Source organism: Galeopterus variegatus, unplaced genomic scaffold (genome assembly GCF_000696425.1).
Source record: "Galeopterus variegatus unplaced genomic scaffold, G_variegatus-3.0.2 Scaffold1110, whole genome shotgun sequence".
In the NCBI taxonomy this organism is placed as follows: Eukaryota; Metazoa; Chordata; class Mammalia; order Dermoptera; family Cynocephalidae; genus Galeopterus; species Galeopterus variegatus.
In genome coordinates, this window is record NW_007727221.1 from 181,055 (window position 1) to 196,787 (window position 15,733).

At 44.6% G+C, this 15,733-nt stretch overlaps 1 protein-coding gene across 2 annotated transcripts in view; it reads right to left on the bottom strand.

The window, feature by feature from the left end:
* The window catches only part of BOC (BOC cell adhesion associated, oncogene regulated), a 42,443-nt gene extending 32,297 nt beyond the window's left edge, over positions 1-10,146 (bottom strand). For both annotated transcript variants that reach the window (XM_008574814.1, XM_008574813.1), the window contains exons 1-2: positions 9,982-10,146; positions 8,785-9,063 (exon numbers count right to left, since the gene is read on the bottom strand). In XM_008574814.1, the coding sequence (XP_008573036.1) occupies positions 8,785-9,063; positions 9,982-10,057 (355 nt within the window). In that variant the 5' untranslated portion in view covers positions 10,058-10,146. The remainder of the gene's footprint in view (positions 1-8,784; positions 9,064-9,981) is intronic.
* Positions 10,147-15,733: the final 5,587 nt, after the last annotated feature.

Genomic DNA, 15,733 nt, shown 5'->3' on the forward strand with positions numbered 1-15,733 from the left:
ATTAATAATCCATGAGAATAGAGGAGATGTTGCCAGCTGGCAGTGTGTTATTTCAGAAACAAGGGGAAGCGCAAGATGGGAAGTGGGCGTGAGAGACAGGCCATGAGCATCACGCTAGAGCCTGAGTTTATGCTATGGTTCCTAAAGCCACCAAATGTTTTTAGTGGAAGGAGCACAATCACTCAAAATTAACCCCATATTTTCCATAGGGAAAAAAAATGCTATTTTTGCCCAAGTAAGTTTTTTGTTTTTTTTCCTTTTGCTTACATTTTTTCTTGCTATTAAGTGATTGTCCTTTAATATAGATATAAACACTCTGCAGGACAGACTCACTATTCTATAATTCCAAGCATTATTAAGAGATTCCAAAAGTGGTTGAAAGTCTAAAAACAAGATCAAAGTAGATATTGCTAAACTTTTCCACACACAAAAAATGGGGAGTCAAGACACTTATCTGCTCTCTTTGTTTTCTTTTTCATTTTAAAGAAATCATCTTGTATCCTGTTCCTTAAAGGATTCCAATGATTTAAAGCAAACTAATCAACCCTCCCCTCACCAAATCAACATACTATGTAACCCTTTCCTTTTCTCTTCGCTGAGAAAATGGACCTAGGATTCTCTTAAGCACGTGGCTGTGTGTGCAAAGAACCAATTAAGGAGAAGGGAGGGGTGGGTTCAGAGTCTTTAAGTGTGTTCTTGGTAGGAGATGTACACTTGGGTCAGTGTGGAAAATAGTGACCCCTGCTAAATACAGAATTGGACTCATGTATTGCCACAGGTATTGATATTCGATGCTGTACCCTGTGGATATGTACAGTGAATTATGTTTCAATAAAATAAAATTAAAAAGTAAATGCATATTGCTACTAAGAAAAAAAAAAATTGGAACCCTGGGTGTTTGGGTCCCTAAGCAGAGCTTTCACCACAAGTCAACCTGGGTGCTTGTGCCAAGCCTGAAAGGATGAGTGTTGCTGATGCCATTTGGAAATTTCACTAGAATATTAATGGAAATTCTTGTGAGATGTGAATTTCTGCCTGTACCAGCAGAAAACAGAAGGAGTTAATATAATTTTGGCCTAAAGCTATATGGGATTCCTTATTCATTTCCTACTAAGATATTCAAGTTGCTCAGCACCTTTTGGTCTAAGCTGTCTTTAATAATTTTCTTGCCCAACTGGCGAAGCAAAATGTGCATAACTTAGGTATAAAATAACTAAATTTCAAGCTCAAGCTAGTTCTCCTTTTCCGACTATGTGCCCCCATGTGAAGGTGTCTCTTTGTCTCTCCCAGCAAAGGCAGACTCCCTTCCCCTCCTGGGGCAGTTCAAGAAGCCACCTGTGTTTTCTTTCCTCCCCCAACTCTTCTTCCCGCTGCCACCCCTTCATCCTAAAGCATAGAATTTGCACAGGATTCCCTGAGACGCTCCCACCAACACACGAATGTTTTTCCAACTTGGAGCGAGTGGTGTCCTTGGCTGAGTGAGCCAGACTGGGGGGAAGCAGGTGGTGCTGGAAGGAAACACTGTAAAGTTTCCTTTCTTAATCAGAAAATGCACAAAACCAAAGAGAAAAGAGATGGGAATAGCAAGAAATAGGGGCAATGGGGAATGGGGTAGAGGAGTAGCAAGAGAGAGGCAATCCCCCGGGGGCTAGATTAAGAATCTGGTTGAGCTCACCATGGAAATATCTCACTATGTGTGCCACCCGGAAACCGCAATGACCCTAGGGCTGAGTACCGACAGCTGAATTTAGTTGTTAAAGGTCTGAGAAAGGTAGTGAGGTTTCAAAAAATTAAAGATAAAGCTTGTTTCATACATATCCTTAAAGGCTCAACTCCTGAGTCTTCCTCAATCCTCTGAAATTGAAATGAGTCATTGCTAGCCTCTGAGCTCTCACTAAAATCTTCACATCCGTGTCTGGCAGCTCAAGGGCTGACTTGCTTTATGGCTCACGGGTTAGTGAAGTCCACCTTCTCCATTACACTGAGAGATCCTCAGTGGCAGAGATCAGGTCTTACTGTGCTCTGTTTGAAATTCTAAACACATCCTAATTCTTAGGATACGAACCTCCAAAACACCCAAATACAGAAGTCAGCACGCACTGGAGAACGGATGGTTTGTTATTTTCCAAGTGGGACTCGTAAACTTTGGTTTTGTCTTTAATAGAACTCTTTAGGGATAGAACACAGTGTTAAGTGGTAAGGCATTGAGGGGAGAACGGATGGTTTGTTATTTTCCAAGTGGGACTCGTAAACTTTTGTTTTGTCTTTAATAGAACTCTTTAGGGATAGAACACAGTGTTAAGTGGTAAGGCATTGAGGAAGAAACTAAATTAAAGAGGCTAGATTATGAATTGTGGTAAGACAATATATACTGAGAAGAACATATTAGTGATAGTTGGAAACAAAAAACAAATTCTTTTTGTTGATTGGTGGGTTGATTGATTGAATTCTTGCTTGCTTGTTTCTCTTCTCATCTCTCATCTCCTCCACCCCTGCATTCCACAGAGGATTTGAGGTAGCTTGTAAGGATATATACTATAAAATATAAGCTTTTAAAGTAAAAAAGGTCAAGATACAGATATATACACACATATAATTTAAAATTTAAAAATCGAGGCTAGGGGAAATTAGAATTCAGAAATGAAGGTCTTAATGAAATTGTCAAAACCGAACTATAATTTTGGCTCTGAGATGCCTGTGGCAAAAGCAACTCCTAACAATATGCCTGTGCCAAGGCGAGAGGGCTTTATGGACCTGTTTCTACAACTAGCGAATGCATCTTTGGGAGGCGGGGGCTGGGACAGCAGGGTCTCTGTGTCTGTGTCTTCCAGTGGTGCAGCTCCATCCATGGCTGACATTTAAAACATCCAGAGGTATGGATGGAGTTCATGGCTCCATAAAGGCTAAGGAATAACCATTGCATGGACTGTGTGGAAACATCTCAGTATTAAGGGGCTATTAATGATTCTGGGAGCTGGACTTAAGGAGAATTTAATTAATTCACATTGTCTCCAAAGAGACATATTCCCAAACTACCCCAAGAAGATGGCATATTTGAGGGGGACAGTGGGAGACTGTAAAGATTAATTTTATGTGTTAATTTTGTTAAAAAATGGGTGACCAGTTGTTTGGTCAAACACTAGTCTAGATGTTACTGTCAAGTTATTTTTTAGATGTGGTTAACATTTACAATCAGTAGACCTTGAGTAAAACAAATTACTCTCCATAAATGGGGTAGGCCTCATCTAACCAGTTGAAGGCATTAAGAGCAAAGACTGAGGCTCCCCAGACAAGAAGGACAACACAGAAAATCTGCCAGAGTTTCTAGCATTTGGACTCAAGACTGCAACATCTACTTTTACCTGAATCTCCAGCCAGCATGAACCAATTCTTTAAAATAAACCTTTCTTTCTTTGTATTATAATTATACATATACGAATATTATATTACAGATACATAACCTTGTATATATTATTGGTTTTGCTTCTCTGGAGAACTCTGGCTAATATAGGGATAATGGAAGCTATAAATAGTTTAAGAAAGAAATGTCTACAATGATCCTTGACAGCCTATTCTAATTCAGGTTCAGAACCTAGATGGCCATAATGAAGTATCTGATGGGAATCAGAGGCAAGAGGAGCTGAAAAAAGAGACATGGCTTCTGTTTGTACAATGTGCCCTTCTGTAGCCTGGCCAACCAGCGCAAACCAGCAGCTGTCTGGATGGAAGAATGGGCAGCAGTGAACCCCACAAGCATATGTGGGCAACACTGACAATGCACAACGACACCATGGCTGCTCTGAAAGGCGGCTGGAGGTGGGAATCTGGGTTGGAGAACACAGCTATACAGTGAGCTAAGAAATTCACAGGAAATGGGTTAGTCCTCTCCTTCCAGCAAGGCCATCCTCTCTTTTGGCTCTGGTTTTGACTGAGAGCTTTGCACCCTCTGGCTTGTGACTTCCTAAAGGCTGCTCCTTGAATGAAGTTGAGCAGCACAGGACTGGACACAGGCCCCAGAGCCTCCTGCAAGGAGATGCTCCACAATGTTTGCTGAACAAGCAAGTGAACAAATGAAGCCTGGAATACCTAAAATGCCTGAAGACACTACAATTTCACATTTTCTCAAATGATCCTCAAAAAACCCACGAGACTGGTGATATATAACTATTATTGTGTTCATTTTACAGTGGCACAATCTGAGAGATTAAGTGACTTGTCCAATCACATAACTCAAGTAGCGAAGCTAAGACCTAACCCCAGAATTAAAAAAAATTTTTTTTAGTTTCTTGTTTTTTCCATCTACCAGTTTGGCTCTTCCTTTTATTCATGGGTTAAATTAAATAATGGTTACAAAGCACCCCTGGTCACCTTCTGACCTTTCCTGGCAGCCTCTTCACCTGCTGATCTCTGAAGCCAGAGAGGATGAGTCAGGAGTGTATACCTGGTCTTAGTGCTCACAGGCCTTATGGAGGGGCAACAGATCTGTTCTCAACTATGCCAGCATCAACTGAAGACCTCACATTAGCTTGAGACTAAAATTCCCAGACCTAGGGATGATGGGAGAACTGGGAGAATTAAAGAATAAAAAAGATAGAAAAAAGTTAGAAGTAAAGGAGCTGATTTCAACGGTAGGTCATCAGAGGTAAGAAGAGCTCTTGCGTTGCCTGTCAGCTCTGGGAACCGGCTGTGGCTACCTGTGCTCTGCTGCATTGAGACTGGTTCTGAGGCAGAATCGGGTCCAGCCGGAAGGAGGGTGGTATTCCATCGGCAGTGTCTGCTGTTGGTTCAGGAGCAGAGTGGGCACGTGTGAGCCACCATTTGAGTGGCTGGCCACCTGGGGTAAAGCTTGTGAAAAGAAAGGGAAAGGGAAGTGGATGGGAGGAGAGCAAAGTCAAAAGCATTTCAAAAAGCAAGACCCAGACAAAGCGGCCTGAAGTGAGGCATTAGCAGCAAGAGACAGAAACCAAAAATAAAGATTAGGTTAAATAGGAGAGAGAACGTGCTCCACAGAGGAGAGGGAGATGGCACGTGCACAGAGAGCAAATTAACCACATGGCTAGCCGGGACCCCCTAAGGTGGAGGGTGGGAGAGTGCACAGGGGAGACTTTTCAGGTGGTTCTTGACTTTGTGGCCCCATCTTCCCTGACAACCAGAGCTGATATCACCAGGCATGGGTGAAGTCCAAGCAGATCCCCCAATCCCCAACACTGGAGTTAAATAGGCCTGGACCAGGAAAGCTTTTGTGCTAGAGGCCCCCTCCCCACCCCTGAATCCTCAAGCCAGGTCCCAGGCCCATCACTGAAAGCTCCGAGTGACCTCTAGGAGTTAGACGCAGGAGGCAGCATCTTGCCAGGTCGGCCAGACAGCAGCTGCTTTGCACGAGGATGGACATAGGAAGGTGTGTGGAATAGGCAGAGGGGAAGGAAGCCCTAAATGCCAGTTGCGTGTGGGTATGCAAGCGTGTGCCCCAGCCTTTCCCCTCAGTGTAGACCATGCTTTTCCCTAATCCCATCTACTGCTCAGCCTCCCTCCTCCATCAGCCAGCCAGCAAAACACAGCCCCCATTCTGCTCAGGAATGCACTTTCAGAAACTTAATCTAACTGCTAAGTCTGGGCCAAATCCCCCAATGGCATGAACCCAAAGACAGCACCCTTTTCTCGCCCCCACTGCCTTCCCGCCACCCATCGCTGTCTCCTCAAAGCTTAGGAGTCTACAGTTCCACTCCACTGACTCCCTCTCCTCCATGACACAGCCCCCCAAGCCCATTCTCGATTTCCAGCACTTCTCCTTTCCAGTCAGGCCCAAACGTTTCACTTCTGATTCATGTCTAAATGACTAGCCAATAGTTCTTGGCTTTCAAACAAGACTCGCTTCTGCACAAGCCCCTCCACTGTGCCTTCTTGGGTAGCAACCAAACCTTTCCCTTTGTCCTCTCTGCCAACTGCAGATCCCTGCAAACACCAGAGAAAGAAGCAGCCAGGAATTTTTTAAAAATGAAGGCTATAAATTGTCTCTCCTCACATAGATACACCTTGAAGCAGAAGAAGGGCTCCAAGATAAATCTTTGACTCTCCAACTCTCCCTTCTCCAAACAATGAAAGGTTCAGCCCAGCTCTTAATTAGGCCAAATGGATACTTATGGAATATCTTGAGTCTTTGCAGACACATGCTGACCATTTGAGGTGAAATCTCCCTCGTATATGAGCAGTGTCACCCTTTTTAGGCACAAATGTTGCTATAAGACAAATCTTATTTGTAATAATGAACATCTGTAAGTGACCTAATTGCCCGGTAATAGAAAAAAGTTCAGTACATGATGGTAGAGCCACTCGGGGGACATTCTAGGGTCCTCAGTAATTATGATCATGTTCTGACGGGGGCTTGGAGGACAGATTAACTAGGGCGGGGCCTGTGGGGATGTGCTGGAGTGATGGGTACATGGGTGTACACATACAGGAAAAACTGCATCGGATTGTTCACTTATGATTAGTGCATTTTGTACTCAATTAAAAAGAAAAAGTAAATTATGGAAAATGCTTATCATACGATGTCAAGGGGGAGAAAGTAAGAATAGAAACTGTATCGATAAAGACAGGAAGCATATATGCCAGAATGATGATGGTGGTACAAAGATGGCAGGCTGAGGGGAGACACTGTTTTCTACATATTCTAAACTTTCTAGACTGCAATTATAATCATAATGTTAAAATAGGCAAGTGGAGGCAGGAAGTGCACAGTCATAAGAAGTGAGCTCTGACCTCAGCCCTTTTTGATGTGATGAGATGACCTCTCCCCACCCAAGCCTCCAGCCTGGCCCCCGCCAAGCACAGCTGCAAGAGAGGGCCCAGCAGCCACCCAGGGCCTGCCTCCCTCACACAGCCCTCAGTCTGCTCCCCAGAGGCCCACCCTCACATTCAACAGGTGCTCCTTGTGCCGCAAGGAGAGTGGTCTCCACTGTGTGGGGGGCTCCAAGATCCAGCCCAGGGTCAGCCTGGCCCTTCGGGGAGACAGCTACAGACACACTCTGCCTTTGCTCCTGAGAAAATGCAGGGCTGCTAGGACTGTTTCCCAAGAAAGCAGGAAGCTGCCGGCAGCTTCATTCCACACTCCCACCAAGCGAAGCCCCTCCAGGGATCTGGGAACAGAGGACAGGCAGGGGCTTTTCTGATTGCCCATCTTGCACTAGTCTCCTTGTACTCACACCTCACACACTCCAGGACTTGGGCTGACTGGGATTGAGGGCATTTCAGGAGTTTGCTACCTTTGGTATGACCCATGACATAGCATTTCCACCTTCCTGGAACCACAACATCCACAAGGGTGATGATGATGGCAACGTGGAAGCCCCAAACAGGGCTGTCAGGGATCCCAGGGTACTGCTAAGTCACAAGGAAACAAGCGCTGGAAATCTTCTCAAAGTTTAAATCCAAATATCATGAATGTCTCTCAGCAAGTTTCCCTATTAACTACACGTCAGACTCCAGGAAAGGGGCCCAGTTGGAGGCAATTCTCTGTTATTTCCTGGCTATAGACTCAGTATATAAGAATGGGTTTTGGGCTGCTCTGCATCCTTCAGCAGTGTATTTAATCAGCCAAGTCTCATGTCCTGTGTGTATGATGGGTAGAATATCAGATTATATATGTATTGTAGCTGGGACGCAGTTCACCCAAGTGGTGATCACACATAAAGTCGTGTGTCAGATTACCCACTCCCATTAATATGATGGGACTCAGGAGGGTAGAATATAGGAACTACTAGATCCTGTCCTGGGTAACGCGCCTCCTCTAGCTGTGACTGTGCTGGGTCACAGGCCCTGGATCCTTCCTTTGCTCTGCTGGATCCTTCTAACACATATTTAAGTAATTTCTTAAAACCTATGCCTCATTTTCACAAGCATAAAAGAAAGAAGAGCAGTCACAAGGACCATCTGGCAGGAAGTGCACGGAAATGGAATTTACCAGAATTATTCAGTTGGGAGGGAACTTGGAAGCCATTTGGCTTTTGGCTTCCATATATTGGCCCAAGGACCTGTGTTCTTCATAATCAGAGAAAAAAGGGATCAGAGGTAACACTGAGTCTATATCACAAATAGAATGTCTACAGACATAATGATTTTAATAGACTGTCTTTCATTGAGGCAACAACATCCAGAAAAAACTGGCAAAACTCAAAAGAAAAGGGTAGTATTATAAAGTCGTCTTCTAGAATTCCTTCCTTGGACCAAACTGTGACCTCAGTTCTTCCTTGTTTCTCCTCTTTTTATCCCTTTGTCACACAGTTTCCTTTTCATTATGTTGAACTCTTTATATTCCAGGCATTTGGAATATTCTTGCCCCTCACAGAGAGACAGGAGGCCAAGTCTGGGATGGGCAGGCTCTGTTCAGACTACACATGGCCCTGGTCTGTGCTCTGACTATAACTGCTGTGAGAATGGAGCGAGGTGATGGAGGGGGGTGTGTAAGCAGTTGGCACACCACCCCTAAAACCACAGGGTAACCAGGTAGAAAGGCACAGCATGGCCCCGCTCGGAGGCCCATGAAACAGTTCAACCATGTCAAGCCTCTAACCAGCTCCCCTCTCTTCAGACACAGACCCTACTCACATTGAAGCTACCAAAGGGCACAAGGCCCTTCCCACCACTGGGGATTCCTGGGGTTAAGATCCCTTTTATGATTCAACTAATGACAGGGGTTTATCAATGGTGGGAAGGGGGTGGGAAAGGAGAAAATGGAAGAGAGGAGGAGGGACTGCCCCATAACAGACAGGCAAGGAGCAGACTCACTGGCTAGTGTCACAGTGGCTGGCACGCTGGCCACAGCCCCTGCAGGCATCCTGGCCACACACTGGTACCGTCCCACGGTGTGGTTGCTGAGGGCAGGGATGACGAGGGTCCCGCGGGTGATGAGGATGCCCAGAACATCGTCTGAGCCATTCAGCTCCTTGCCATTCAGGCGCCAGGTTACGTTCACCCATGGGGGTTCTGCCACACAGCCCAGGATCACAGCTCCTCCGAGCTTCTGGACGGTGGATGCGGGCTGGACAGTGACCTGCGGGACCTCGTCTGGAGGAAAAACAGAGACGCAGCAATGAACTAATGCCCTCAAGAAACCAACATCACTTTTTCAGAAGCACAGCGCCCAGGCAGTCTTGCAGAGTTGAGCACCCTGAGTGTGACCTTTCTCTGAGTAACTCGACTGCCCTTATCCATTCCCTGACCTGTTTTAGTTCCCAGAAAACACACTGGGAGTGGCACTGTGTAGTAGAGAGAAGAACTCAGGCTCAGGAGTTGGTCAGACCTGAGTCTGAATCCAAGTGCTACTTCTTTTTTTTTTTGTCGTTTTTTCGTGTCCAGCAACGGATCGCAACCCTCAGTGTCGCGCCCGTACCGGACCAGGACCAGCAACGGGATCGCAACCCTCGGCACTGCGCCCGCACCTCGCTCAGCCAGTGAGCGGGAACCAGTCTGTATGTGGGATCCAAACCCTTGGCGGGAGCGCCTCCGTGCTCCCAAGCGGCGCACTGTAGCAGTGCGCCACCCGGCCGGCCCCCAAGTGCTACTTCTGAGCCATGTGACTCCAGCCTTTTTGAGTCTCAGTTTCTTATGTGTAGAATGAGGCTAATGACCCCTGCCTCACAAGGCCATCGTGAGGCTTACAAAAATTTGTGTAAATCGCCCACCATGACCTCACATGAGAAGTGCACAGTGGAAGGCAGTTGCCATTATTATCACTCCTCCTCTGGTATGTATCTGAAATGAGTAAAATACCAAAATTTAACCAATAGGATATTGTCGTCATCACTTCTCATCTTGTATTCTTGAGTGTGTCCCTGATGGCCAGTGGCAATGAAGTGTTCTTTGAAATCCAGGAAGAAGAAGGCCTTGTTAGAGTTACTGTAGAACACTTCATGTCTCCATTTGACATTAGGGGCACAGTGTTCGTCCAGAGGGGCTGGCTGAGAAGGGAAGGAAAGCACTCACTCAGGTCTGCAAGGCAGCCCGCCATGGCTAAGAGGAGGCACGCGAGTGTGACCTCAGGCCTCCACGACAGCATCATCCCGTGCAGCACGGTGTGTCACAGAGGGTCCGAAGCCGATGTCCCATAAGCCTCCGGGGTCACTCAAAGAGACACTGCAGTCCCCTGGGACACTCTGCTGTGAGAGAGAAAGACAGAGATGGCCATGGGGAAGATGCCTGGGGGGCCCAGTCCCTCGCCTCAGCTTCCATCCCACCTGCTAGCAACAGCCACAGTGGAGACTTGGTCACGCTGTGGGACGACCAAAGAATGCTCTCATGCCACTTCCCACCTAAAAGGAGCTTCTTATAAGTCACCCCCTTGAGCTCTTTCTCTTGAGCTGGAAGGCGACTTTACCATGGTAGGAATGCTAGAGCCTTGCCCAGTGGACTGACAGCAACAAGGACAGGAGAGCAGAGGACACAGAGAGGCTGAGACCTCCAGCCACAGCCAGGGCATGGGGCTGTGCATACCTAGCACAGATGCTGGAACAGATGAAATTAGTTTTACCATTTGCTGTCTGGAGGCCAGATGACCACAGCCATGTGGCATTCCATGTCGCTAGTGCAGGCTGTTGTGGGACGACAATGTCATATGTATAATGCACACCAAATCATCCTTTTAGGGGATGTTACTACTTAACGAATCCTGAAGTCTCAGTGACTCATGGGAAGTCTGCTGCTTTGATTCTCCTCTATGCCTATATCCCTGTGAACTCTCTTTTGTTCCTGGAATCAATCTGCTCTCCTCGGCTTGTCTGAACCTCTAGTTCTCCAGCACAAAAACAGACAAAAGTCAGAAGTCAAGCCAAGGCCCCTCACCTTCTCAGGATGCACAGCCTTATTTCAGCTTCACTTGCTGGCTTCTACTTCTCTCTGTCCCTGCTACTGGAATTCTGGGGGTTTCTGTCACTACAAAACCTGTGCTCTTGACAACTGCCCGGGTTGCATCTCCAGTTGGAACAACACTCTCTTGGGGCTTTCAATGGCACTGTACCTCCAGCCACCTGATGGTACATCTCAGCTGCCAACCACACTCTTAACACCCCCTAGAACTTTAACATCTCCCCTTCCATGGCATTATTCCTTTATACCACCCTTAAACAACAGTCCTGAAAAGATTCATCAAAATCACACAGTCAAGTGTATATTCTAACACACACACACATATGCATGCATGTACACATACACATGCACACACACTTCTATTGCAGCCAAAACCAAGATTTTGCTTCTATGCTTTTCACTGGAGGATTCATAGAACATTAGCAAATGAGGAAGGTATATCAACACCCTGATTAGACAGGGAGGCATTAGAATGAGTTCAGATATCATTCCCATGATCTGGACAGCAGGTGAATCTCCTCAATCATGCACATGTGACAATATTAAGAGTATATCTTTAGGAGCGTGGCATACATTCAAAATGTTAATTTTTGCAGACCAATATATCTAACCAGAGACTCTTTCAAAGACGTATAGTTGCCACTGAAAAATCAAGAGAATTAGCTTAGCTTTCCAACTGAGAGAGGTGCTGTGCTCACCTATCTCTGTAATTCTGGCTGACTGCACAGTATGTTGTGAGATGGTCCTGAGCCTTGCAACCCTCAACACTCCTGACAAAGGGAATTCTGTGCTAGGAAGCACTTGGTATCTGCCTAAACCTTTCCCTTCCCATTTTGGCCCTCTGACTTTCTCTCTAGCTGCTGCTAGAGTGAAGAGGGTCACATCAGCTCTGCCCCATGAGCATCCCCTAAACAATATCTAGGACCCCAGCCCCTACGTGGATGCTCAGAATGTTCTCCAAGAAAGAGTTCTTTCCCCTTGATTTTTATTCCCTCCCTTTGTCTCTTGACTTTGACATCAAAGAACCTATAAGACTCCTTGACTGCTTTGGAAAAAGACAAGGGGATGTTTCCTGAAAGGGGTTTAAAAGAAAAACTTTAAAAAGGTTTTTCTAAAGGTTCTTTTTTGGTAAGTTGAAATAATATTCTGTTGGTGTAGAGAGAGCTTTTGCTCTTTTTCAGGCAGTCCAGTACATCAAAGGGCCATGTTATCAGCAAAATGAAATTCATGAAAGCTGCAAAGAATGTGAGTCCACTGGGAAGGGCAGCAGTGGCAGGAAAGGTGAGGGTGCCTGCCAAGTTCTCTGCACCAGCTATTGCCTTTAATCTTCACATCAACCCTGTAAGGTGGGGTCTACTATGCCCATTGTACATGTGGGTAAACTGAGTTCCAGAGGTTAAGTGATTTGCCCAAGGGTTCATAACTGTAGGCCTGGCTTGAAACTTAGGTTGAGCTGATTCCAAAGCTCTGTGCTTTTAACCACAATAGTGGCCTTTTCCTTTTTTTTCTTTTTTTTTATCCTACCAGGGCTCTGTACCCAGCAGGTGTTTAATAAACACAGTTAGAATAAGGGTGATGTAACATTGGGGAATTTTAACAGTGATTTCTAGAGGAGGAGTTGACACCAAAAAGGAAGCTTTTGGTGTCCTCTCAATTTTCCAGATATTTGTTTTAATTCTCTAATTTACTTCTCCCAAATGAGATAATGTATTTATACAGAACACTGCATGAGTTCTCAGTTATGGAACTTTAGGGGAACTAGCTTGTCTGCAACAGGCACCAGTCTCCCCAGCTCCTTAAGGAGATTGATAACACCTGTTACTTCCCTGTCCCGTGGAAGGAAGGAAGGAAGGAGGGGAGAAAGAAAGGAGGGAAAGTGAGAAGGAGGGAAGGAGCGAAGGGAGGGAGAAGAAGGGAAGACGGGAGAGAGAGAGACAAAATGAATACAAAGTAATAACGGGCAAAAAGAGGACAAGCAGACAAAGAGCAACTGGATGGATGTTTCCTATCTGAGTACGGGGTGGCTACAGAGGTGTTTGGGTTGTAAAATCGACAAAGGTTTTACTGAGGAAATTCAGCCCAGACCCCCTCCTGCTTAACGAGAACCAACCAGACAATCCCTGTTACTCTTGCACCCTCGGTAATTTATAAGGTTCAAAATGGAAACAGATCCCTCCATTGCTGCCAGCCACCATCCCGCTTTTAAAAGCAACAAGGACAAAAGAATGAAGTTGGTGAGTAACAGGGTGGGGAAGTGGTGGGGGAGAGGAAGCAGGTATCCAAAGAGGAAGGGAGAAAGAAGTTAACTCATTAATCTCCGCAACAGAATTGTACGCAAGTACCATTTTAATGACCCCAAAGCAGGACACGAGGGGTTTTATTCGTGTAAAAGCAGAACTGTGTGTGTGTGTGGGGGGGGGGGGGTCATGAAGTTATGATGCATCTTATTTAGCAGCTGGGGAAACTGAGTTATTTCCTAGACCAAGTTACCTAGTGAGATTGGTCTAGAAAGATGACAATTCCAAAGATTTTGGTCTCTGAGAACTTTGTTTTAATGTTGAAAAGGGGGCAAGTAAGGCTTAAGTTGGAGAACCTAATTGCACTAATTGCAGTGTAACTTTGTAACTTTCTCCCACTGTGAAATGAATAGGGTACAATTTCAAAGTTGGGTGAAGGCAATAGTAATGCCTGCTATTTTCTTGGCACTGCAAAGTATGTCTAGATCCTTCTCATTTTCTTATGTGTTTTCTCAGAAAAAGAGGAGAAATAAAAAAATACATATATCGAAAGTGCAGAGAAAGGAAAATGAATTCCTGCCATGAATTCTTCACTGGGGCCTAGGTACTTGCCATTTTAAAGATTATTTGGATGTGAAAAAGAAAAGAAAATGTGTCTGAGAAGTTTAACTGCTGACATACATGTTCCCCACTGGAAAACTCTCCTCCAAACAGATGTTTTTGAAACTTTCCAAAAACAACAACAACAAAACACACTTCTGGGGTTGAGACCAAGCATGAGAAATTGTAGCCTCAGAGTATTTATTTTTTGAGAAAATTATAAACAACTGAGAGTTGATCATCATCAGGAGGAGGCCAGCTCCACCTTTCCCAAGAAGGCTGGCTGCCTAACTGGACCAAGAGTGAGACAATGCCACCCAGGGCCACCATCTCATCTGCTGGACACCCACCCACGGCAGCTGTCCCAGAAAGGGAAACCTCTATGATCCAAAACATAAAACACACCCGTTGGATATCTGAAGATCAGTAACGAAGATGAGCTGAATAGGATAGACTGTGATCTAGCAGACAGCAGAAAGAGACTTTCTTAAAAAACGTTCTTTTAGTAGCAAGAATGAGATCTAATGAAGTCCTTTGTTCCATTGATTGAAAGGGTTTAGCTATATGAAAAGAAATATTTCTGTCCCAACTTACACTTTTTTTGCATGTTCCCAATTTTGTAGAGTACAATTCATCTTTACCAGTTGTCTCTGAAGGCAGAGAAAAGTTTTGCTCCTAGAAGGTGATGCCAAGTGGCTGGGGTGCAAGTGTTGGCAGCCCCCTATCACAATAAGAGGGGCGGTATGCCTCTTTCCTGCACAGAAGAGTGGCATTGGGGGAAATATTGGGGAAATAAGTGAATTTAATTCTCAGAGGGCAGAATATGTGAGTTTAGATAGACTTAGGAGAAGGAATTAAGAAAGGTTATTAACATCATGCTGTACACCTTTAAATATATATAATAAAAAGGTTGCTTTTACTTAAAAAGTTGTACTTTACCCATAGACCTAATTAAAAGGAAACATTTTAAGTTAGGAAGAACCTCAGAGAAAATAAAATAATAGTTTAGAATAATGCCTAATGTGTTTCAAGTGTTATAAATGACATGTTTCAAGGCTGAGTGGGTCTAAGTGATTTACAGAAGGTCTCCCAGCTAATTAAGAAGGGATATTTAAGGCTACCAGTCAGGTTTCTGACTCCTAGTCCAGTGCTCTTTTCACTATCCCTCTACTGCCTCCTAGCAAATTATTCTTGGGGCCATATTAACTAATTGCTTTGAACTGGTTTTAGAACTAATTTTTTGAGTGTTTCTGAATTTACTTTTTTATACATAACATTAATGTTACCTGGATCAATATCTGCAAATGTAACTTTGCGTGTGATTATTTTCATCCGTTTATTATTTACATCCATTCAAAAGAATTTTCTGCAATGATGAAAATGTTCTATATTTGCTCTATCCAAAATGCTAGGTAGCCAGCCACTAGTCACTGTGGCTACTAAATACTTGAAATGTGCCTAATGTAACTAAGGAACTGTATTTTTAATTTTCTTTAATTTTAATTTTGGCCATATCGGGCTAGTGGTTACCACACTGGATGGCACAGTTCTAGACCAATGTCTGGAACATTTACCCAGGCCACTCTGATGTAAAATAGGAGAGAATACAATGGTTTGATGTTTGTAAGTAAAAGCCGTGGTCTAGCCACCCTCCAAATATATTTCTACCTTATTCCTAATCCAAATTTTGTGAATTAGTCTTATATTAAAAAAATATGTGTACTATGATTTTTAAAATTATTAATATTATTGGGAGGAAAAATATTGCTGTGATCTACCAGGTATAAGACAGTACACAAGGCACTATGAGTACTAGAAGATGGGCTCAGTACTTAGGAGCTTAAAACACAATTTGGGTCATAAGTTCGAAAGTACCCAGCAAGTATCCATAAGCTCCTCTTCATTTCTCAGCCTCCTCTGCAGAGAGCTTAGGGTCATGTGACTAATGCTAGACAACGAGGTATAAGTGGGCATGTCCTGTGTCCCTTCTGGGCCAGGGCAGTTAAGAATTAGAGAGCTGCTTCCATCTCTCTCTC